We start from the raw sequence: 24,225 nt of genomic DNA, 5'->3' as shown, positions 1-24,225 counted from the left end.
TGCTCTGAGTGGGGATAATTTTCACACTGCGTGAGCTCTGAGCCAACAATAGCCTTGCAAGGGTGGAGTCACTTGGGGGGAATAACCAGACAAGTCAAATAATGAAGATTTCCCTAGAATGAGACTTCTAAGGAGCTTTACTCCATCCTGTGCCTTTGGTGGGGGCTAGATCCTGGTGTTCACTGGTATTGTGGCATGCAGGTTTTCAAGTCTACTGCAAAGAGCAGATGGAGAGATGGAATAAGTCAAATTAAGGCAACAAAAACTCCGCCATTCATGCTGAGATTAAGACTTTTTATTAAATAAATGTTATAAATGCTTTCCCAATTGCTGTAAACCTATGGTTAGTTTCCAGAATTCTGAGAAATTTGATTCCTAAATTGTAGTGAGTTTTCTTATTGCTTTTATTGAGAAGAGAGAGTTTTGGAGATTCTTACTTCTCTATTTCTGCTGATTTCACTCTTTTATTTGACCATATCATGAACTATAGATTATTCTAATATAACTAATAATTAAGACTGGAAAATATTGTCACTATAAGCATACCAGATGAGGCTAGCATATAGTTAAGACTGTTTTATTACTTGTGACTTGTTTAGGTATTACGATAAGTAAATCTTTGTTTAGTTGTGAAAACTGAGCTGCATTTTCCGCGTTCCTTGATTTAGCCACCCACTCAGCTGGCCAGCCCCAAGCAGAGCATCTACCACAATCAGGGCCATATACTGTAATTCCAGATACTAGTGGTAAAAATATTTGAAAAGTGATGAATTCTGACTTCTGACTTATTTTGAGTAAGGAATAAAATAGTTTAATTTTTTTAAGCTCAAGTACTCTAGAAGAATCTAATGTCACCTTGAGAATAAGGGATTTAATAGCTAAACCTTTAAGAGAGTATGTAAAGTAGAAATAGAAAATGTTCTTAAATAGTTTGTCCTAAGAGAAAGATTAGAAATTGGTCAAATAAAGGCCCTTGGGTTTATGAGTTCAAAGTGAAACCAGTCTATTGATGAATAAAACATTTTCCTGAATAAATATTATAAAATTTTTAAAAATTTACTTATGAAATACCAAGGAAATGAAATTCTTGACTGAACCTTTTTCTGATATCTGGGAAATTCATGTCCATTGAATTAATTCCCCCACCTCTTTCTTTCTATAGAAAAGTCAGAAAAATAAATGATGAGGTATAAAGTAATCCGTTCCCAATCCCCAAATTGATAGCAATAATGTTAATAACAGTCTATTTTATATCAAAGAAGAAAGCTTAAGATAATTGAAATGGAAATGAGTGTTTAAAATGTATAAACCTTTTAGTACATTCTATTTCTACTTAGTTTAAGCAAATTATTTTACTCTAGTATGTATGTGTATTGTGTTCTTTGGGGGGGGTACTTCACTATTTAAAAAATGTTTTCCCTATAAGATAATATGAATATTTGTTTGAAACTATGAATGTTCAAGATGATGAGCAGTTTGAATATCTTGGGTAGATTATTTCACAAGGTAGGAATGCACCCAACCTCACACTGTGGCTCAGAGATGCATAATTATTATTATTAATCAATTAAACTGAATACATAAGAACATAATTTAAAATTATATTAACTGAGATCAGTGATAATTTTTCCTTCTGTATATCAATTTATGGCACTCGGTTAACCTTTTTAATATATATTATTAGCTAAGATAGAGAAAAATGCCCAAATTTACTAGATAAGAAAGGGATTTTGTAATATGGACAATACATTATTTCTCTGCTTGCCTGGTACAGTCAGGAACTGTTTTTCAATGTTAAATAGGAAAGGGAGAGGGTCAGAGAGAGAGAGAGAGAGAGAGAGAGAGAGAGAGAGAGAGGTGTGTGTGACAATTTGGCTTAAATGACACAAACATGCCAGATCTTGGCTTCACATTAATTAAGGTAGAAAAGCACACAATGTCCTTGCCTTGTGGTGGACGCTCAGTACAACTGAAATGTCATTGCAAATCCAGGATAAGAGGGGCTTTTCAGGTGCCTAAACAGGAGTTCAGAGAACCCTGGACTGAACCTGAGCATTGGTGCCATGTAGCCCTTTGTAGGGAAACATGACTCTTGGAGTTTTGTGGAGATCTTTGATCAGGTCTCTTGCTGGAGAACCTGCTCAATCCCAGGCTGGGTTTTGGAGATGTTAATCACTGGGTCACTTTGAGAGATTTTTTTCCAGTCAGACTCCCAAATTAAAGCCATTCCAATGAGAACCTAGAGAATAGTGCAGGTCATGTTGTATAAACCAGGTCGGACTTTGAAAAATGAAATGTCTTTTTCTTAACGTCGCTATTATAAACAACTAGCTTATCACTGCTCCCTGAAAATCTAGGCAACACCATAGGGTCTTTGTTGTTTAGTTTCTAATACATTTATATCAACAATTTCTGATTTTAGGATGGTTCAAAGGATGGGGCATCATTTAATTTATTTTATCTTTTGCATCTGCAATATAATAAAGAACTGTCTAGATTTCATATGGCTTTTCATTTTGCCATTATGTAATTCCCCTGTATAAGTATTTTTATTCTCATTTTAAAATTAAAGAACTCAAAGCCCGGGTTAAAGGACTTAGTTTTCATAACAGAAAGAGCAGGGCTGGAATTTGAACCCAGATCTCTCCACCTCCCAAATCCTTTCTTTCTTATGTATCACCCTCCCTCCTGATGGAGTCTGTAATTTCCAAGTCATTTTTTTCTGAGTGCCCCCTTTCTGAACATTTTCTTCTCATCATCTAAAGAGGATTAAAAATGTGCATGCCTCTGCGTTAGGAAGACTCAGCTTACCTAAGTGTTCCAGTCCCCGGAGCCCCCTGTTTCCTCCATAATAAAAGAATAAAGCAGAAGCAGGAGTTCTGCTTTCCAATGACTTACATCACCCTGCAGACAATTGGCAGGCAGGAGAGGGGCAGCTGCCACACTCTTCAGATATCTCTCTATTTAAAGTTCAAAGAGACGCTGGATAACAATAAGGAAGAGGTAAGTGTGCCCCGCGGCGCCACTCCACAGCAGGAAGAATGGCCGGGAAAGGTAAGAGCCAAGGCACAGATTCTTTAGCAAAGAAGGATTCGGGGGACTTGGGTTTATTTGTGTTTCTTAGCATTTGCATTCTAAAGAACATGGTATCTCTGCTAAAGGATCATTAGCCATTTTAATGTAGCTGCCAAAAAGGAATTCGATAGATATGTCGTTCAGAAATCATGCTTATGTGTTGTACCAAATTTTGAAAGAATCAGACAATAAAAGGAGCTTAATCTTATTCATGCTCATTTTGAAAGATGAGTTGTCAACCCCGATACTTCTCTGGATTTGAGGTCGTTGGGGTGCTGGGCCAGGGTTAAGGACAGCCAAGTTCTGTGCTGGATCACTAATGGGCCAGGTGAATTTGGAGAAGTCGCTGGGCTTCTCCCAGCCTGCTTTCTGACTGTAAAATGAGAAAATTTGGCTTAGTCATCTCTAATAAGCTCCATATCTAAATTTATTTTTTCTGCTCTTTAAAGATTTTTCATATTTACATAATTGACTCCAATATAATAAAATAGGCTGAATATATCTGTGTTAAGACGTGTTCTTTAAAAACCTGCAGGAATTTTTGCTTTTAATTCCAACAACGACCTGGTACAATATGTTTCTTCTCGTTGTCCCCCTTTTACAGATAAGGAAACTGACATATGGCTAAGTTTAGTGTCTGTCCACGGGCACTGGAGTGGTGGCAGCAGGTCTGGGCTTGGGCAGTCTGGACCCACAGTGCAGTGCCCTTAAGAGCACCTCCACGTGGTGTGCTCAGAGCTGGACAAAGAGAGAAGCATTTCGAAATTACTCTCTGGATTTAAAAAGAAGTTTTGCTCTTGTGCTGATAACATGAGTGTGCAGAGTATGTTGGGGCTTATGTACCCCCATTTCCAAACAGTGCTACACATAGAGGAAAAATCCAGAAATATCAATGCTCAAAGAACACTAAGGTTACATTTGAGTGCTGAAATGCATGGCAAGTTATACTGTCTTACAAGGAATAGAAAGTAATAGAATATTTACTTTTAGAGCTTTTATTAAATGTAAATTTCATTAAAATATGCCTTATTAAATTTTATTAAATATGCTTGCATAAAATATTTATAAGTGTTCAATTGAAAGATCAATATTAATTTTCAAGTTCTTTGAAACTGACAAAAATCCATTCTCATTTACATGAACAGTTAAACATTTACTGTTCTATATTTTCACTGTACTGGCCCCTTAACTCACGAACAGGCTTTTGTCCAAATGAGAGTCAAGGGCATCTACTGCTTTACACGTACAGCCAGAGCACACAATGGGCAAAGAGCATTCTTATTAACCGATTCACGCCTCGTTCAAGGTCACAGTGAGAAGAGCAGCAAGGGAAGACCACTCTAGTCATCAGTTAAGAGAGACACCGACCCTTGTAAAAATAGCTTGCAAGTATTAAAGTTCCTTTAAACTTCAGAGAGTTTGCTTTTATGAAAGCATGTTCTAATTTTAGAAATGTCTTGTCTCTTGATGACTTTATTTTAATAGCGTTTAAAAAGCCCTTCACAGTTGGAAGTGCTGGGAGGTGTGGTGGGGAGAGCACTTGGAGAGAACATGCCTCCCTGTAGCTAATGGCAGACCTGGGCTGTGCTTTCCAGTTAAGAATTGGAGTCCTGAACCCTGATTCTGAGCTGTCTTCCTGTGCTGTCTGTACCTTTCCACAAGGTGTATGTGCACAAGTGTTTGCTTGAATGAGCAGGATTGATGCAGTGACTATTTACAAATTGCTTTTCACTGGTAAAAATACAAATAGGAGGGGCCAGAGAAATATGATAGTCAAACGTCTTCCCTTCCTGAGTTGGGTTATTGCTGCCTAGAGATTCCAGTTCAGTGCTGGTTGTTATAATGAACAAGTTTAAAGAAATAGTCTCTTTTCTCCATTTGAAAACGATTATGTAAGGTATGCCCTTTTCCTTTCCCTATGGAATATAAAGCCAGTCATTGAGACCAAGAACAATCCTCCAACACTTCTCCACATTATGATTTCCAGTTTTGTGGGAACCACCTCCGAGTTACAGCGGGTGGTGGTTGGGTAAGCAGCCCTCTAGGTGTCATTGCACAAATGACAGATGTGTTCTGTGTACACTAACCCCACGGGGCCTGGAGTTGACAAAGCCTAGCATGCATTGTACCATTTGACCCTTACCACTCCAGGAGGTAGGTATCACACATCTTGTCACCTAGACCTTCAAGTAGGGAAGTTCCAGCTGAGAGCTGCCCAAGGTCACACACTGTAAAAGGACAGCCTTTGGTATTCCAAGGGGCTGGGGCTGACCCACAGGCATCCTTAATACAGAAGAAAGAATACCTATGCACAGGATGCTAGGGAGTGAATTTTCCCTTCACATTACCATACACTTATTCTCTTGATCAGAAGATTTAACACAAAAACGACTTAACTAATCATTTTCCTTTGTTTATTTTTAAGCGGAGTCCACGTTACAGCACTTTCTGGTTCCCATTCTTCTCCTGATCGGCTGGATTGTGGGCTGCATCATAGTGATTTATGTTGTCTTCTCTTAGACAGGTGAGGGTTTTAACAATTGAATAGGTTTGTTTATTCATAGCATATATTGCTTCAGAAATATTCTCTATTTTCCTAATGGAACTTTTTGTCATTTAGGCAAGAAGACCTCAGATTGACATCTTTTAGAAGACTTCAGAAAGATGTGAATGTGACTGATTAATAAATGTGTCTCATGTTAAAAAAAAACTGCGGTGTTCAGCATCACTTTATTGGTTTGGAATATTAGCTGGTGCTTTGGTTCATAAACATCTCTTCAGGAACTTATTTAAAATCATTGGTTAAAAAAAAAGATTATAAGAAAACATGGGTGAATTTCTCTATATCCAGAGAGTAGGCAAACTCCTAACCATATATAAGCAATGGGGAAAAATTTGATAAATTTAATTAAATATGTTGCCCCCCCAAAAAAATATATGGGAGAATGAACTGAAAGGAAGAACAGACCATTCATAGAAAACAAAGTGTAAAGTTAAACTTGGCTCTTAATCTCTTGCTAATAACAAGAAAAATGAAATTAAAACTACTATTGATGAGCCATTATTCACTTACCAGGTATAAAAAAATAAAGATGCTTACATATTGAAAATGTGGGAAATAGCATGTTTGCACACTGTCTTTGCAAATCCAAAATGGAACAACTTTTTGAGAGAGGGTCTTTCTCTGTTGGCCAGACTAGTCTTGAACTTTAGGACTGAGTGATCATCTTGCCTCAGGCTTCCCAGTAGCTGGGACTACAGGTGTAGACTATTGCACCAGGCTAGGTACCGCATTTTGGGGGGATTTGGCAGCTGGATCTCTCTGAATGCCCTTTGTTTTACAGTTTTTTTAATTCTATAATTATTTTAGAATCTGAAAAGGAAAAAGTAATCCCCCCAATTTAAAACAAGCTAGAACAAACCTAATAGAGTATCAAGTTGGTGGTATAGACACAAAGAGTACAGAAATCTCCCCAGTGACTTTAAAACAGTGTTTCTTTACTGTATATGTTGTGAGGCAGACAGCTTAAAACCATGTTCAGTGATGTTTTTGTTAGTGGTAATATGGATATCATTGGTTTGAAAGTCAGACCATCAGTATAAATGTCAAATAAATGCCTGGTGATCTTGAATTGAATAGCAACTATTAATATGAACTCACTACTTATTTACCTTCTTATAAAAAATAAATATGTTTCATAGTTCTGATCACTGAAAATGCCCGGTTGGGGAGGAGAACCCTGCTTTCATTGTGTCTTGAAGGACCAACCTCCACTCAAGGTGGCCAGGGGTCCTGTGTGGGAGGCTGACATAACCTGTGACCAGTGTTGGCTTCCCCTCCTGGTCGGCTGAGGCACTGTTGGTCACCCTGTGCTCTGGTTGCTTAGGTAACTGAAGACAGTAACCCTGATCTTGAGGGTAGAGAAAATGCAAATATATCTTCGTGCAGGGGCATGCCTTCCCACATCCCCAGGGATCGAGCTATGCTCATCTGTCCTTGTAACCCTGCCCCCTTTGACCTTCATTGGATGGAAATTTCTAAAGAATCTAGAGTTCCCCCAGTAAAAGTCCACTCTGAACCGTGCTCTCACCAGCATCTAGTGAGACTCCTCACTCTCCCATTTGGGGAACTTGAGGCCGAGGGCAGAGGAGCCATCTGGGGCTTGATTTAAAGGTAAATTGTGTGTCTGTGTTTTATTTGATGCCTTAGGGAGTTCACTCCAGCGACCCTTAGCTGTCTGTGGGGGTCGTACATGGCAGTCCTGGCCTAGTCTGAGGCAGGAAATACACAATGTGATTTGCACTTTTTTAATTGGATAGTTCAGTCTGATGATACCTGTACCCCTTGATCAATCTCACTGCCCAGAAAGGGTTAAAACTAGACCTTGTGTGCCTCCTGATAGGGCAGCAAGTACACTGGGCCACCCAGGAAGCATGCTTCCCAGACACAGTACCTCAAGGGAAACTAGTCTCTGGATCAATCTAGCAGGCCATTCAAGACAAAAATCCTGATTGCACATTCAGCCAAGCCCAGAGTGTGGAAAACTGAAGCTCACAGCCCAGGTTTTCTAACAAATACCTGGCACTGAGAAGTGGGGTGGGTGAGGAGCTATTCCAGAATATGAGAGAGCGAACAAAAGTGGTGTATGGACCTACAAAAGACACTTTTTTGTATTTCTGTGATAAAGATTTAAGAAAATTGTTATTAATTTTATTCATTGTAACAATGGCAACTAATAATAGAAAACAAAAACCTTTATCTGGGAGAGACACATCCTGAGTTATCTGCTGGGGAGATGATAGGCATTTCATTAAATTATCCTCACGGAAAATAAACTAAAAAATAAATAATATTTATATTTTTTAAGGTGAGTAATAATTTCATGAGGGTTTATTAGAGTCTTTGATATATTTTTGTGCATAAACATTTTTTTTTTTTTGGTTTCTTTCTTCCTCCCAGTGGCTCTGTGTTACAAACCACGACAAATGCAAATAGTTTCGAATGGAATAAAACCTGGTTTTATTCCTGAACCTCGCCCCTGAGGTTTCTGGTTTAACAATTGTGTGGTGGGGCCAGGAGCCCGCACTTTAATGAATTCTCCCAGGGATGCTTGGTCACCTGAAATCTGAGACCATTGCTTTAGGGAAGTGGTCCCTAGACTGTAGTGCAGGCCACCGTCCCTGGAGATCTTAAAACACACACCACTAGGCCACATTCTCAGAGTGTCTGACCCAGAAGCTCTGGGGAGTGGGCTTAGGAACCTAATTTCTATCAGGGTTTCAGGTGATGCTGCTGCTGCTGGCGCAGGATCCCTATTTTGAGAGTCACTGCTCTAGAAGGGACCTGATTTCTTCCTTGTAACTCTGGCACCCTCTGCCATTTCATCCTCTTCCATTAATTTTTCTACAGACGTTAATTTCCTCATCAAAAAGTAAGAGAAGATTTTTTTTTTCTTAATTCATGATTCTTGTTTTTTAAACTCAGTTCAGCATTTTCAGAAGTCTTCCTAATATTCTTCTATTTAAAGTAATACTTCCAAAATTTAAAGAGAAAATGCATGGAAGGGCAGGCTCACCTATATTCATTAGTGACCTAACTTGAGTTTTCTCCAGACCTGAGAACTTACCTGTCTTGTCTCTGGAGCCGACTCCTCCAGGCTGGAAGAAGCTGGTTCACGTTTTCAAGGACGTAGGCGTTGGTCAGTATCTCCCTGGCAGTTGGAAATCAGCATGGCGGAAGTGCATGCCACAGAGCACAGGCTGGACACCAGGGCTGGTCCCACTGGATGGGCAGCTCTGAGTTGGCTCATGTGGACTTTCAGGGATCCAAGACCACCACTTTCTTCTTTTTCATAATTACTGACTTAATTTAAACAGTGGTCTGTTCATTCACTTGAACTTCATCTGGGCTGTAGATTTTTAACGAGAGAAACTGCGAGAGCTGTAAACTCTCAAACATTTGTGCAAACTGAAGATACTATTTCAAGGTTCATGGACCTCCTGAAAGCTACTGAAAAGACCCTCTAGGCTAAGCAGCTTCTACTCTCTGAAGCCCAGACTTCTTCACTACGTGGCTCCAGTTCTACTTGGAGCTAAAGACATGACCTCATGGCTTAACTTGCTTTCTAGCTGGAGATCGGTTTCTCTTTCTTTCTCTTTTTAAGAATATTTTCAAAATTTATTTTCATTGACAAAAATTGTATATATTTGTGGTATGCAATGTGATGTTTTGACATCTGTACACCCTGTGGAATGACTAAATCCAGCTAATAATAGATCCATTGCCTCACATACCTATCATTTGCTGCGGTGGGAGTATTTAAAATTGACTCTCAGTAATTTTGAAAGATATAATACATTATTATTAAATATAATTACCATGTTGCAAATATATCTTCCAATCTCTGCAATCTTGGGTCCTTTGACCCACATCCCTCCCTTTGCCCACTGCCCAGCCCCTATGAACCGACATTCTACTCAGCTTCTGTGATCAGCATGATCTGGGACTACACACACTTGGGAGATAGTTTGGGTGGCTTTCTGCTCCTGGCGTATTTCCCGTAGCACAGGGTTTGTCTTCCAGATCCTTCCGTGTTGTGGCCAGGCATGAGCTCCTCCTTCCTGAGGCTGGACCGCATTCCGCTGTGTGTATGTACCACATTTTCTTCCTCCACTGGTAGATGGATTTCACATCTTGGCAACTGTGAACAGGGCTGCGATGGACTTGGGAGTGTAGATTTCTGTGATCTTCAGGTTTCAGTTTCTTTGGACACATACCCAGAAGTGGAATTTCTGAATCTCCTGGCCGACTGGAGTTTCTGAGGAGCCTCCTTGCCGTTTCCCATAATGGCAGACTGTCTCTTTACTTCTTCCTATCGACATCGATCCGATCCTCCCCATCAGCTTCCTTGCTTTCTTAGCCTGCAGGTCCTGGCATTTTGTTCTGTACAGGCAGGATTGTGGCAACCCACGGCCAGCATCTGTAAGAGCTTTCTCCGTGTGCACTTGGTCCTCTAGTGCGCTGAAGTTGTAGACTATCTTGCTTCTTAGGTACCAGTTGCCCAGCCTCCTCCAGAACACCCATGCGTCTCTACAGTCCACCTCTGACAAACATTTTATTATTTCAAGAGCTCAATGTCCTTTAGACATATTGAAACATTGTTTTTACGCAGGAATAGAAATAAATTTTTCTACAATAAGTAATTTAGTTTCATGTCTCCACATCCACAGTTGAAAAAAATCACTGTGATGTGTAATATTTCATTATATTTAATAATTACACGAAAGCATAATGATGATACACAATGTTATTTGGGGATTAATAGTTTCATAAATGTGCATCATGTTTTCCCCATTAAATTCTAAGCTATTTATGGGTGAATACATTTCTTACCTTCCCGACTGAGGATATAGTTAACAGACGGCAAGTAGTAAATGTGGATCAGATGCGTGATCAGTTTATTTTCTCCTTAAAACAGTATTGAATACACAATGATAATATTCTAACTTTAAATGTTAAAGGTGTCACTTGGGCAATTTAAGCTGGATTGGAGTTCTCAAAGAAGTGATCTGTGATCTTCCAACAGTAGATTCAGGTAACTGATTACATACAGACCTCACAAGGCATAAAATCTCACATGTAAAATTTCCAAATCTTTGGCTTACAGTCTATCAGAATGCCCATATAATTATTCGAGAGGATGATTACATTGAATTGGCTAGTCCATGAAATGTTTCAAATACATTGATGCCCAGTTTACATGGCGAAAACACCTCCACTCTCTGCTTCTCCCCCTTGTCCCCTCAAAATACATACTGGATTTTAGAGCTGAGAAAGATTACTTTCTACATATCTTGCATTAGGACATAAAATTAATTAAAAAAAAAAAACTCTTGAAGAAGGCTTCTTATTCCCTAGTGTGTCTGGGGAGAGAGATAAATTCCAATGAATTTTGAAATATTTAATGAAACTTTTCACGACTTACCAAGCTTGGTAGAACTGAGAAAATTCCCTAGAGCACAGAATCCTACAGGAGAGATCCTTATGCACAAACAGAAATAACATCTTTCAGTAAAATCCACCTACTCGGAGTAAAATGGACCTTAATTTCACTTTCTTTTTGCAATAAAATTATTTTCTATTTATATGTACTCGAAACACTTATTCTTGCTTATTGCAGTTACTCAAACTTTCCCTGAATTTCTTATTTTCTTTTCTATTTTGGACAGGCAGTATCACATAAAGCATAAATATACATTAGCCTAAGTTTCCCTTCGAGGGGAGAAAGGAACACTGAAAGCAGAAGAATTCTATTTTGAGTCAGTCATTTCCCGTAGAATGAAAAAGATGAATGTTTTATTTTTACTCCACTCTCTTTTGAAAGTGATTCTTGGTTTGAAAAAGTGAGGTGGGTATGTAATTTCTTACAAATCATCTGCATGAATCATGGGCACAAGATCTGTGGCTTTCATGGAAGAGCAGACATATCCCAGGGCTTAGGGCTTTGGTCATTGTCCTTGATTTAGGTCCACTGTCAGTCATTTGCTTGGACAGGACAGACAGGCCCTTCTAAACTCAATATTCCCCATGCAGATGTGCACCCGACAGAGTTCTTTTTTGGAGATTATGCCTACAAATAGTAGAGGAAATAGGATATTGATTGGAAGCCTGATGGCGAATGAAACAGGGTCATAGAGAAACCATTTGGAGTTTTTATAGGTTACTTGCTCTGTAAAATTGGTCCTGAAATAGCGGGTGAGTGGAAATAGGATATTTAGGGGTTTGCATATTGATGTGTTCCAAGTCCTGAAACTGCTCCCTTTTGCATTTTCTCTCATCTCGTCATCTCAAAGACGTCCTCCGGGTAGGATTCATTTTGACTTAGAAAACACACTAACCTACTCTAATAGACAGTAATCACATCAGCATGTTATAGACATGAAATATATTTTTCATTTATCTTGCTAGGGGTAAAAAATTGCTTTCAAGCCTGCTGACAACAGTGGCAACTTGGTAAATGGATTGCTTTGTGTCCGAATGGATGGCCTCTTCAAGAGTGTGGCCATATCCACTCAGTTTTATTTTCCTCTTTGCTTTCTGCTCTTGTCTATTTATTGGTCTCTTCTATTTCTCTTCTTATTCTCATAAATGTAATCATCCCTTTGCTGGTCTCAGTAACCTGGGGAGAATAATGGTATCCCTTTGATGATAGTCATTTCAAGTTTCCTGGCTCCTGCCTCCTCTCCTGAAGAACCCAGCAAGGTCCTGTCTTAGTCTGTGTTCTGTTGCTATAACAAGATATTACAGACTGAGTCAATTTTAAACAATAGATGTTTATTTGTCTCCTGGTTCTTATTCCACTCAAGTTATGTACCTTGATTCTGAAAGCCTCTGATGCAAATAAGTGGATTCAGGGTTCATTTTAAATAAAATGCTGCTCTCAGTCCACCCAACTGAAGAGTTTGAAAAACGTATTCAAGATTCAGTAGCACCATCTTGGTGAGCACTGCTCTGGCCACCTATGTGCCCACTGACTCACCACTAGGACTCTCTGATACTCCTCAGTGTGGGTCTTTCCCCTCTGGGTCCCCTGCCAGACTCGAGCTCCTCCAACATTGATTGAGTGGCACTGCGCATGCCAGGGAGATGCCTGATGGCATGTGTGAAGTGGTAAATCCCAGGACACTACCTTTACAGGCAGCCTTATGAGACACAGCACACGGGAGGTGTTCCTAGGGGCGCTGAGCACTTGCTAACTCCCGGCTAATGTGAAACGTGCTCTTCTTCCTTGTCCCCCTGGCCATGCTTCTCACTGTGTCACATGTTGCCACTTATTGCTCTACAACTCTGTGCAGTGGATTTTGTCACCATGTCCATGCTGGGCAGAAGGGAGCTGGCAAACAGAGATGCCAGTGTCTCCTGTTGGTAGTTGGTAATAGGTACGATCAGGATTTGAACTTATGTCTTCTGGTTCCAAACTGTTCTTCCACTGTCCCCCATAGGATCACCAAAGGACCGTGTTCTGCATTGTTTCCAACTATGCTGTAAGAGTTCCCACGTCTCAGGATAGCCACCCTCCAGTCTCTTCATCAAGGATTGCCGATTGCGTTTGTTTCTTTTGGGCAACACTTGTTGTGTGTCCTGGGTTCCAGGGTCAGGTCCTGTTGCCACATCTCTTGGACTGATGCTACTTAACTGCTGGGAGAAGTCACCTCTGAAGGGAGGGGAGCTGAAGATTGGAGAAGGGGATCTGAACTTCTCACTTCTTTCTGAGTGGCCTGTTAGAAGTTGAGGGAGCGCTGTGCTCCACAGGAAATAACACGTGGAGAGCCGTCCAAGGGCTGTGTGTGGACTACATCGGCATCGCAGCCCAGTGAATAGGAGAATCTGGTGTTTGGGAACTTCCAGTGGACATTTCCTCTGACTCAAACGCATTGTGAGCCCTATTCAGCTCTGCCTGGTCCCACACAGCACCGGAGATGGGTGACCTGCTATAGCTGCATAGCCCCTGAGACGGGTGTGACCTGCCAAGATGCCAATCAACCTGCTGACTTTAACACATCACGAGGCAAGACTCTCCCCTGAAACCTTATCCCTGCCTTTGATGTACCCCCTTACCCATTTTCTAACTGTCTAGCTCCAGCTCCTATGTGGGCTGGATTTATCAGGTGCTCCAAGTTTTGACTCTTTATTTTTTGTGCCTCACTAATTATTCTAGACTTTAATTTCTTAGGTGTCTTACATCCTCCTGAGCATGAAGAAGAACCCCCCTAATGAGGCTCCGGACACCTCCCCATAATAACGGACATCTTATTTCTGGATTTATGGTGTTGCGTGTTGTGTGTGTTGCTTATGCTTTAGCATCAGGGTAGACCTGAACCTCTGCATGCTTGGAGCACTCTGGATGGTTCTGCTTGGAGGAGGCAGTCAAGAGCTTGCCCTCCTTCTCCTCCTTCTCCTCTTCTGCAAGATCTCCATGCTTCCCTTTCTCTAACCACCTTCTGGCCTTCTACTCTTTCAGCCCCTTCCTAAGGCTTATTGTCAAGTTCTTAGATTTCATCATTCTCTTGGCTTGAAGGGATCTCCGTGCCACAGAATTTAAGGTTCTCAGCTACTTATATCTGAGCTGCCAACTCCTGTTGCTAGCTTCAAGCCAGATCTGCACAATCAGTTCCAGAAAAGAGCTCCCTGACCCCCCAGGCCCCCTTGAGATACTCCATCCTTTTTCCCAACACCCAAATCCATGCCACTGCTCCCTTCTAGCATTTAAATATCAGTTCGTAGCGAGCTTTCTCCAAGCAGCAAAGGGACAAGGAGCTTTAAGCCTTCCCTTTCATCTGCAGGCCTGGACAGTAAGTTGAGGGTTTTCATGGTATAAGTTCTATACAGGGACATTCACCCTGGTGCTTGGAAACAAAGCTGAAATCTCTAGATGACACAGACTTTAGAGTCTTGCACACTGTTCATGAATAACCATGACATCGAAAGAACTCTATCATCAAAAGGTACATAAGTAATGAATGAACCTGTTCACCCTGACAAGGGCCCACCATACAGAGGGAATAAAAGGCTCAAATGCCCCCTGCCTATCTTCAACTCTGCTCCCTTCTCAGAGGTGACACTCCCAGCAGTTTAGAGGGTGTCGATCTAGAATGACTGCAGTGTGTGCCCAAGACTGCTCACAGGTTTTAGTAGTGTGAGTGTTTTCTAGTGCAGCCAGCCCCGGCTTAGGATGTTGTACTTTCTTAGGCTATCATTTGTGTGACAATGATATGCCTGCAATAGAAATCGTGCTTTGAATTTTGACTCCCTGGACTGGAGTGGCATGACACTCTCACGACACAGGGCAGTGGTAGTAAAGCTCGGCTATATGTCTATAGAATACAATTTTTAAAAAAATCCATGTCTAAATAAATTCATTGAGGAGACAAAAGGAAGAAAATAAATCAAGGGATATTTCCGTGGTGATTCTCAGCTAAGAATCCAAATAAGTTTAAAAACAACAACAGCCGTCCTAGCTGACTGATCTCGGTAACTTGGTCACCCCAATGTCAAGCAGAACTTTGGGAAGGGAAAGTGCTGTGGTGTTTCCCAGAGACACCGGGGTATGTCCCCAGGGGGTGGAGGCCACTGGAGTCCAGGCAGAGAGCAGGGCTCTGGGCTGCACTCCCTGGAGGAAAGCAGCAGGGTCAGGCGCAGAGCTCAGTGGCACACTTTGAAACCATGTCCGTGTTTTCTTTGATGTCACATTAAGAAATTCAGCTACTAGAAGCATTTGAAACTCACTGCCTTAGCCACTGCGCTCACCAATCATCCATTGGAGTCTCTTTTTATCCTGGCTGGTGAAAGTCCTGGAGCCCTTCCCATCATCATTAGTCCAAGATGACAGTCAAGTCCTTCTCTGTGCCCAGCCCTGGACAAGCTGGCGGGACCCCCTCCCTTTGGCATGGGCGACCAAGCTAGTGACATCCTGGGAAGGGCTTGAAGTGGTACCAAGGTGAGGTTTGGCTCTCACCAGTGCTGATGAAGAATGCTGGTGACCAGAAGCCCTGAGCTGGTTTCTTTCTCCATGTCTGACCTCACTTGATAAAAGATCATTGCAGAGGTGACAGAGGTGATTTTGTTTTTGTATTTATTTTTTACAAGCAAGTAGATGAAAATGGGTGTGTGTGTTTTCCCCCCAATAGACCAGAGATCTGTGTAGTTCGAATCACCTTTGTATGTAAGTGACCAAAACCACAGGGCTGCAGCATGGTCCCCTAGAGACCAGCTCCTCTGAAGTCAGTGCTCTTGTTACAGAGCCGACCACTCATGCAACCTTTGTTTGGCCCTTTTGTGAAGCTCTCCAGATTGCACTGTGGCTTGCCAGCCATCCACTACCAACATTTTGTTTCCATTAAGTTCTATCTAAATGACTCTCAATCATTTAGTAAAGAAAATAAAGTCCCTATGGTATGGATGTGGGTCCTGAAAAAATCAGTGTGACAAAGAAATTATCTTTCTTAAAAATAACTTTTTCAGGCCCCTGAGTATTTCTTTTCCGGTTCTCAAAGTTTGGTCCGTGGACAAATAGCAGTATTGCCTGGGGACTTGTGAGGAAGCAAACACTTGGACTCCAGCCCTTAAACTGAAGCCTCTGGGGTGGCCCAGCAGTGCTTCTGATGCCCAAGTTTGAGAACCTCTGTCTCTGAGTTATCCCTAACTTTTCCTAAAGTGCGGTCTCAGTGTGACATGCACCTACACAACACTTGACATGGTCTTCTCTTGAAACCCATGAATTTCTTTTTTTTTGATAAAAGATTACAGCACAGGTTGCACTCTCTTTCTTAATCTGACCCTAATTTAGTTGTGGTGAACACAAAGTTAGTACATTCATTGATCATTCAGGACTCACACGCTCATGTGCTTTTGGGGTCAGCAATGTGACATAGGTGAGAGAAAAACAACGTAAGAAAATAGGGAATATGCACAACCACGTGCCCAAATGGAGGTTTGTTCCTTCTTGCTTAATGCCACTGATGTTCATGTTGAAGAGAATATTGTCCGATCAAACAGAACACGTTTATCTTTAATGTTCAATTTATACTACTGCCAGTCAGGCTAAAGACATCTATTTAAAGTCTATTCCTGAGAATAAGATTTGTAAATAGTGATGTTATTTAATTTTGATGGCTGTTGGGATTAGATCTTTCTAGACATATGAGAATGTCTTATTAAAAAAATAAAAGAAAATAAAAATGTATAGGATGCTAAAGCTTTGCTTTGAGTCAAAATTTGTACAAAATTCAAAGTAGAGTCTATAACAAGGTTTAAAGACTTGTGTAGGCTTTGAGGTCTTACCATGACTTGACTTCATTTCTCATCTGATTTCACTTAGCATTAAGTTAAAAAAAATATATGCAAGAGCAAATCCAAGACAGCTGCCACTTGAAAAGAATCAAAGCCAGGCGAGGCAGAGAAACTAACACAAGGTACATGTTTCTGATCTCAGATCACCATGATGCAGAACTCGTGGGTTTGGGGATCAAAAGTTAATATAAGTAAAGCAAGTGTTCCTGATTTCCTTTCATCTGAGAAAGGTTAAGAAAAGGAAATGACATTCCTAGGTATTTTTTTCCCCTTCCAAGAGAAGATAATGTCTTTTTGATGAGCATGTATTTCCCTTTCTCTAAAAAATAAATGTACTGAAAAATAAACATCTAGGCTCTTTAGTTTAATGAACATATTTGTTTTAGGCTTCTAGAAACTCTAAGTATAAAATTAAAGGACATTTAGATACAGACTCTCTCATTATTTTCCTTGAAACAAGATCATCTGTATGTTTAAGAACTCCTACCTTTATACTATCAGAGACTTTCTCTAGAACCCTGTATTTCCAGACATCACGGAGTTACCTATTGACCTAGGAAACACTCATTTCTGAATCGGTTCTTCCTTCCTTGACCCCACCTTCCAGCTGAGACCTGGATGAGGGACTGACTTGCTTGTAGGACACAGGTAGGGAAAGAAGCAGCCAGGGGGAGACTTCGTCGATGTTTGGCATGAAGGCCCCACTGAACCAGGAAGCTGCCCTACGGCTGCAACAGGTTTTTGGCATGTGTGGATTTGGGATCAAGTTTACAGATCATCCAACCTACTCTTTCTAGCCTACTCTTTGTGAAATCTCTGTTCAGAATACTGCTGACTTAAAGTGGGTTGGGCAGACAGAGTGCTTGGTGCTTCTGTCCTCTGAGCCGGCATTCATCCCCCTTTCCTCTGGCGGCTGCCAAATGTGTTGAATGATGTGTGTCCCATGGGGCGCTTTCCTAAAGTGTTGGGCATGAGACATCCTTCTCCAGGGCTGCAGTGTAGGTGCCAACTGGCAGACGATCTCATGTAGAAAACCAGGCTGGTGGGGCACCCCTTGCAGAGACTTCTAGTACCGAGGATGGAGCCCAGGGCCTCTGACACGCTGGGCATGTGCTCTGTCACTGAGCTGCACTCCTAGCCGAAGCATCTCATAATGGTAAGCTGAAGTACCAAGGTCTGGAAATGCGCTTAATACCTCCAGGCCACCAAGCATCACAGCGTGGTAGCACAGGGTGCTGTGGACTACACCCACTTACTCTCGTGATCATGAGGCTGACTGAGCACCAAAGCTCACCCAGTGCTGCCCAGCATCTCCAGAGGGTCACATGGCATATCCTTAGCCTAGGCAAAGATGAGAAGTCAAAGTACGGTTTCCCTGAATGTGCGTGACTTTCACCCCATTGTAGTGTTGAAAAATCATAAATCATTGTAAGTCAGAGATTGTCTGAGATTCCTGGAAATGCCTCATTTCTTTTTTAAACCAGGCTAAAGCTGAGGCCCCGGACATGTTTAAACACTTAGAGACTTGTACAGAAAGAATTTATTTCAAAGCTTCTCAGGATTCCAACACTATTTGGAGGTTGTTCCATACCAAGAGACTGTATTGTGTCAGGGTAAATTCAATATAACAGCGATTTATTGTGCATCTACTGTAGGCATCAATTCTAGGTACTTGTATATCATGGAAAAAGAAAAGACTCTCAGGGTAGGTGGGGGTTGGGACTGCAGTGGTTGGGGTGGAATTGCAGCCTGGAATCCTGTGGGAGCTGGTGGCCTAGCAGGCACCTGGCAAGGTGCTCTAGGCAAGAATCAACTGGATCCAAGGTTCCAGGGCAAATGCACCTGTACATCCAGGAGGGAAGGAGGCCAGAATACTCAGGCTGGAGGAGTGTGGGCCATGGAGAGGAAGGGGGGGGCCAGAGCAGTGAGGTCACTGGGACTGGCAGGTCACCCAAAGGACTGTGGCTTTTGCTCCGTAAGGAGTGGGAGTCATTTCAGGGTCTGAGCCCAGGAGTGACCACTTTGACTAGCACTTTCAGAGAATCATTCTGCTGAGTTGATCATAGATTTCAGGCATGTGGGTGTGAGGGGTGGGAGACAGAGAGACTGCAAAGAAGCTGTGGAAAAAATAACCCAGGAATGAAGATCTGGCCGTTTGTACCATGGTGGCAACCGTGTTGATGAAAGTGATCACTCTGGATTTTGAAAAGGCTTCATTTCAAAATGATTTTATAGAATTTACAAGCATAGCACAGAGAGTTCCCAAATACCCTTCATCCAGCTTCCCCTGAGGCAAATAGCTTATGTAATCGTGGCACATTATTTCAAAACTTAAGAAATTTAAATGGGTACAATGCCATTAACCAGATTGCAGACTCTCTTTATAATCTAGCAGTTTTCCTGTAAATGTCTTTTTATTTTTTTCTGTCTCAGGATCCAATCCAGCATCCCATACTGAACTTAGTTGTCAGATCTCCTTAGTCTTCTCCAAAGTGACCACTTCTCAGTCTTGCCCTGTTCCTGACCTTGGACATTTTGAGGATGACTGGTCAGGTTCTTTGTAGACTGTGGAATTGACGTTGTCTGTTATTTCCTTAGCATTGCGCTAAGATTATAGGTTTTGGGAATGAGTACCATAGATGGTGGGCCTTCTCATCATATTGTGTCAGGATTGTGAGATGTGAACCTGGCTTTCCCCAGTGATGTTAGCTGATCCATGAGAAGTGACTCTTTTCTTATATCCATACTCTCTTCCTTGGAAGTGAGTCACTAAGTCCAGCCCACTCTCAAGGAATTGGGGATTAAGCCTAGACTTCTAGAGGGAGGGATGTCAAAGTCTTTGTGGACATATGATAAAATCACTATAGTAATGATTACATTTTTGGGGGAAGAGATACTTTGAAGGTGTGAGAATATCTTTTCTCCTTAAGGAGATGCATGCTATTAACCCAAGGTTATCTGTTTCTTATGACCTGGAACAAATTGCCACAAACCAAGTGTCTTAAATCCATATTGATTTACCATCTTACAATTGTAGGGGTCAAAAGCCTATAGTACGATCACAATGCTGGTAGGTTGGTACTTCCAGAGACCCTAAGAAAGAATCTGTTTTCTTGATTTTCATTTTCTACAGGCTGCATTCTATGATTACCAGATGCTTTTGTCTGTTTTGAAAGCCAGCAGCACAGGGCCCTTGGATCCACCAGGTAATTCAGATTAATCTCTGCTGTCAAGGTTCTTAACTTGAGATGCCAAGTCCCTTTCCCATGTAAGGTAACATATTCACAGAAGCCAAAAATGAGAATGTCCATATATTGAGGAAAGGGACTTTGTTTACTTACTCCCCTCACTTATTTACACATAGACATATGTGTATATACAACTACATTTATTTATGTGCCTCTTTGGACACGTATATGTGTGTTTATATATATGCGTGTGTGTGTGTGTATTTATATAATACACATGAATTTGACTATCTGGATCTGTGTCAAGGATAGAAACAATTGAATTTCCAGGTAGGTGTGAGAAACAGAGGAATTCAGGAGGACAAGAAGTTTGGACCAGAGTTACTGATAGCATAAAGCTGATAGTTGGTATCAGCTGAAAACAGGAAAGTTCCATGCAGAGTAGCTTTTGCAGAAATTTAGTTTTAGTGTTGGACATGATGAGCTTTTAATTTATTTTTTAAATATAAATATAAGTGGAGCTATTAACTAGGAATTTGAATATAATTGTTTGGAATTTCTAAGTGTGGTTTCATCTAGAAATGCGAAGTTGGGAGTGATCAGCACGTAGATGGCAGTTAATACCCAAATGAGACACAAAGGAGTGAGTCGACAGAAAAGGCCCCCAAACTAAGTGTTGGCCTTTTTCAACCTAAAGAAATTTAGAGAAGAGAAATATGAAGCAGAGAATTAATTGAAAAGGGTAGATTCTAGCTCCCTTGGTAAGAGGGTGAACAACCACTCTGACTTGGACAGATTATGCTTTAAATATGGATATATAATTTTAAAATAGAATACCAAATACCAGGTAAAAAATGCTGGATATTTTAAAATGTATGGACATTACTGCAGAAATATTAAATCAAACAAAAGTCTCCCTCAGTCCTAACAGAGATTAATACTTCTAAAGTTGCTTCTTCTAAAAGGACAATGAGTAAAAATATCACCCAATTAGTATTCATTACTTATCCAGATACTTAAAACTTAATGGTTCTACTGAACTTTATCCTAACCCATTAGTTCCAAAAGACTAAATTGTTGCAGGAGAACTTTACTCTGGCCTGGTCTTAGCAGCGTTTACTCTCTCGCTGTTTTGTTCAGACTTTTTGGGTGGTAAGCAGACTTTGAAGAACTAAGAAGTAGGGGAGCTAGCCCCCCAATTTACCAGGCCTAAAAGGCAATCAGGGTTGATTTTAGCTATTCTATGAGGCAGATAGTTAGAGACAAACCACTATTCAAAGGCAATTGCTTCGAGTTATAGAAATTCTTTCAATCTCAGAATGTTTCCTATGGAGCTATAAAGAAATGAGTCCTTATTAACAAACTTATTATCCTCTAATTCTCACAGTAGCAATTATGGGTATGGAAACATACGCAAAAGCAGTATTAAGGGCAAAATTACAGCAAATAATCCTTTCTACCTCAGTCTAAAAATATCCATTCAGGGGTGGAGATAAGCAAAGGCAAAAGAATTGCTGATTACAAAATGAGCCATAACATCGGTCCATTGATCAGAGATGTAAATGTAATTTCCTCTTAAATTATCCCACGGATTGCAGTTTAGCAGTATTAGACAATGATAACCACATGAGGTTATCTAGACACTTTTCTATTTAATTTAGCAGCTATCTCAGGAGGAGTGGCCTACAGAGAGCTGACAGGAATACAGATGGGTATAGAGGAAGCTGGGGCAGAGTCTTGCCTAGGCTAGAATTTAAGGATCCTAAAATCACTACATCAGCTCGTGATTGCCAAGCAAATTTTAATCCCAAGGGGCTGTTTCTTTATTAGGGACCTCAGAGAAACTGAACCCATAAGTGATATAGATATAATAGGAGATTCATTATGAGTTTTGGCTCATGGTATAAATGCCAGAGTCTGAAGATTCAAGAAACAGAAGCTCTGATGTCTGAGACCAGGAGAAGATGGGTGTCCCAGCTCAAGGAAAGAGAGGGGATTCACTGTTTTACCCTACTTTTTAAATCCTATCCAGGCCCTATTGTTAGGATGATGCCTATACACATTGGTGAGGTCAGATCTTTTTTACTTAGTCCACTGACTCGAATGCTAATCTCTTCCGGAGACACCCTCACAGATATATCCAAAAATGAACAGAGAGCCTACATTTTGGGAGTAAATTTTTTGCCACATGCACATCAGATAGAGTGCTAATCTCCTGGATATATAAAGAACTCAAAAAACTTAACACCAAAAAACTCCCTAAATAACCCAATCAGAAATAATATTTTACTTGGTATGTGGGCATCCTGTAGCCCAGTCAAGTTGACACCTAAAATTAACCATCACAAGTCTACTTCTTGTTCAACTTGGCATCCATAGGCAGCTCCCTAAACCATAATCTCCAAATAAAAATAATACTGAAGTCATAATCCCACAGCGTAGTGATGTTACTGACCACTTTTGGGTATTACTTACAGATTATGTAGAAATATCAACAAATGAGGCTCAAGTCTTTTCCTCTGTCATCTGACCAAAGGGAAATCTTCATGAGGCCATGGGTACAGGCTGGAAGAGAGAAAGCAGTATATCAGGAGTGGGAGCCTTGGATATTTGGACCACTTCTTCCTGTAATTTACTTGTGTCTTTGGGGCCCGCTTGAGGTTCATCAGGTATACACCACTTCCATCTGATGATGCAGTCTGGTTAGGCACTTCCAACTTCATGAAGCTGTGGTTCAGGTGACAACCAGCTTATGACAGCAAGTTCTGATTGCATGGTAAGTTGGTGGTCCTTGGTTAGTTTTTACTGAGGCTCAGTAGCAGACCCAGAAGTAGCAATCAAAAAGAAAATAGTTTTCTGTATATAATGACGGGCCCTTGAGCAAAGTCCTGAACACCTGCAGTGAGATTTACCTATACGACCTGCCAAAACCCCAAACAGGATCCCTGTTTGCCACCGATACTTCAAGCCCCACTGGATATGCTGGATCCTCTGGCTCTCAGGGCAGAGCAGCCCATGCAGCAGCCTAGGCTCATCGCATGCTTTCTTTTTGATCAAGGTCCTGCTCAAAACTAGCAGCTTTTTAGGTCACTCAGTAAATATTCAAGAGCAATGCTCCAAAATAAGTAATATTTCATCTTCAAAATCCTAACTGAACTCTAAGCACTGTACCCCGTTCTTGGTTATAGGAGAGGTCAGATGCAGCAGCATCTCCTTCACCCTGGAAGAGAGGTCTTGATGTGTCCCATGCAAATGGACCCCTATACATTTCACCAAAGTGGAAGCTTCCTGAATGTTAGTTGGAGTTATTTTCCACCCTCTTACATGCAGGTAGGTATCTTACCAATATGGCTAGAGTAGTCACCACTCATCACTCTGTCCAATCAATACAATGTCATCAGTGTAATGGACAAGGAGTCCTATCTTGCAGAAGGGAAGGAGATCAAGATATCTGCAAACTCAATCATGACATAGGGCTGGAGAGTTGATTGCTATTGATGTGGAATGGTGAAGGAACATGGTTGACCCTGCCAGCTGAAACCAAACTACTTCTGGTAGGCCTTATGTTTGGCTTGGAGAAAAAGGCACTCATGATATAAGTAGCTACATACGAGATATAAAGGGGACATCTTAATTTGCTCAAGCAATGAAACCACATGTGCAAATGTAGATGCAGTCAGATTTACTGTTGGTCAAGCTTACAAAAGTCCACTGTAACCCTCCAAAATCAACCATCCGTCCCCTGTGAGGCCAAGTAGGAGAGTGGATGGATCGTGTCAGGAATCACCTCGCCTGCACCTTTCAACCTCCATGGGAGCACTCACCTCTGTGGTCCCTCCAAGAAGGCAGTATTGCTGTCACTGGCTATTTTCCTGGGCATATGCACTTCTAATGGCTTACATTTGGCTTTTACCGCCATAATGGCCTTCACTCCGCGGGCCAGGAAACTGACACGGAGATTCTCCCAGCTGCTAGGTATGACTATTACATGGGCGTTATGGAATTAGGGAAATAACCACAGGACAGGTTTCGGGAGCCACCAGGCCCACTTTGGTGTATCTTTTGATCTATGTTTCAACCATCCTCCAAACAATCATCAGAGCCCTTTTTATT

The 24,225-nt window shown here is 41.2% G+C and overlaps 1 protein-coding gene across 3 annotated transcripts; it reads left to right on the top strand.

Annotated features, from left to right (window-relative positions):
• Window positions 1-2,968: 2,968 nt before the first annotated feature.
• Window positions 2,969-5,781, top strand: Strit1 (small transmembrane regulator of ion transport 1). 3 transcript variants are annotated; one of them, XM_027933863.2, is made up of 3 exons: window positions 2,969-3,054; window positions 5,501-5,599; window positions 5,696-5,781. In XM_027933863.2, the coding sequence occupies exons 1-2, from the start codon at window positions 3,042-3,044 to the stop codon at window positions 5,593-5,595; spliced, it is 108 nt and encodes a 35-aa protein (XP_027789664.1). In that variant the 5' UTR covers window positions 2,969-3,041; the 3' UTR covers window positions 5,596-5,599; window positions 5,696-5,781. The 3 variants fall into 3 exon arrangements, 1 of the variants encoding a protein (XP_027789664.1); XR_011708438.1 differs by lacking the exons at window positions 2,969-3,054; window positions 5,696-5,781 and adding an exon at window positions 4,304-4,464 and having other exon boundaries at window positions 5,501-5,591; XR_011708437.1 differs by lacking the exons at window positions 2,969-3,054; window positions 5,696-5,781 and adding an exon at window positions 4,304-4,425 and having other exon boundaries at window positions 5,501-5,590.
• The last annotated feature ends 18,444 nt before the right edge of the window (window positions 5,782-24,225 follow it).

Source organism: Marmota flaviventris, chromosome 8 (genome assembly GCF_047511675.1).
Source record: "Marmota flaviventris isolate mMarFla1 chromosome 8, mMarFla1.hap1, whole genome shotgun sequence".
Taxonomy (NCBI): Eukaryota; Metazoa; Chordata; class Mammalia; order Rodentia; family Sciuridae; genus Marmota; species Marmota flaviventris.
This window is presented reverse-complemented; position numbering and strand designations above follow the sequence as displayed.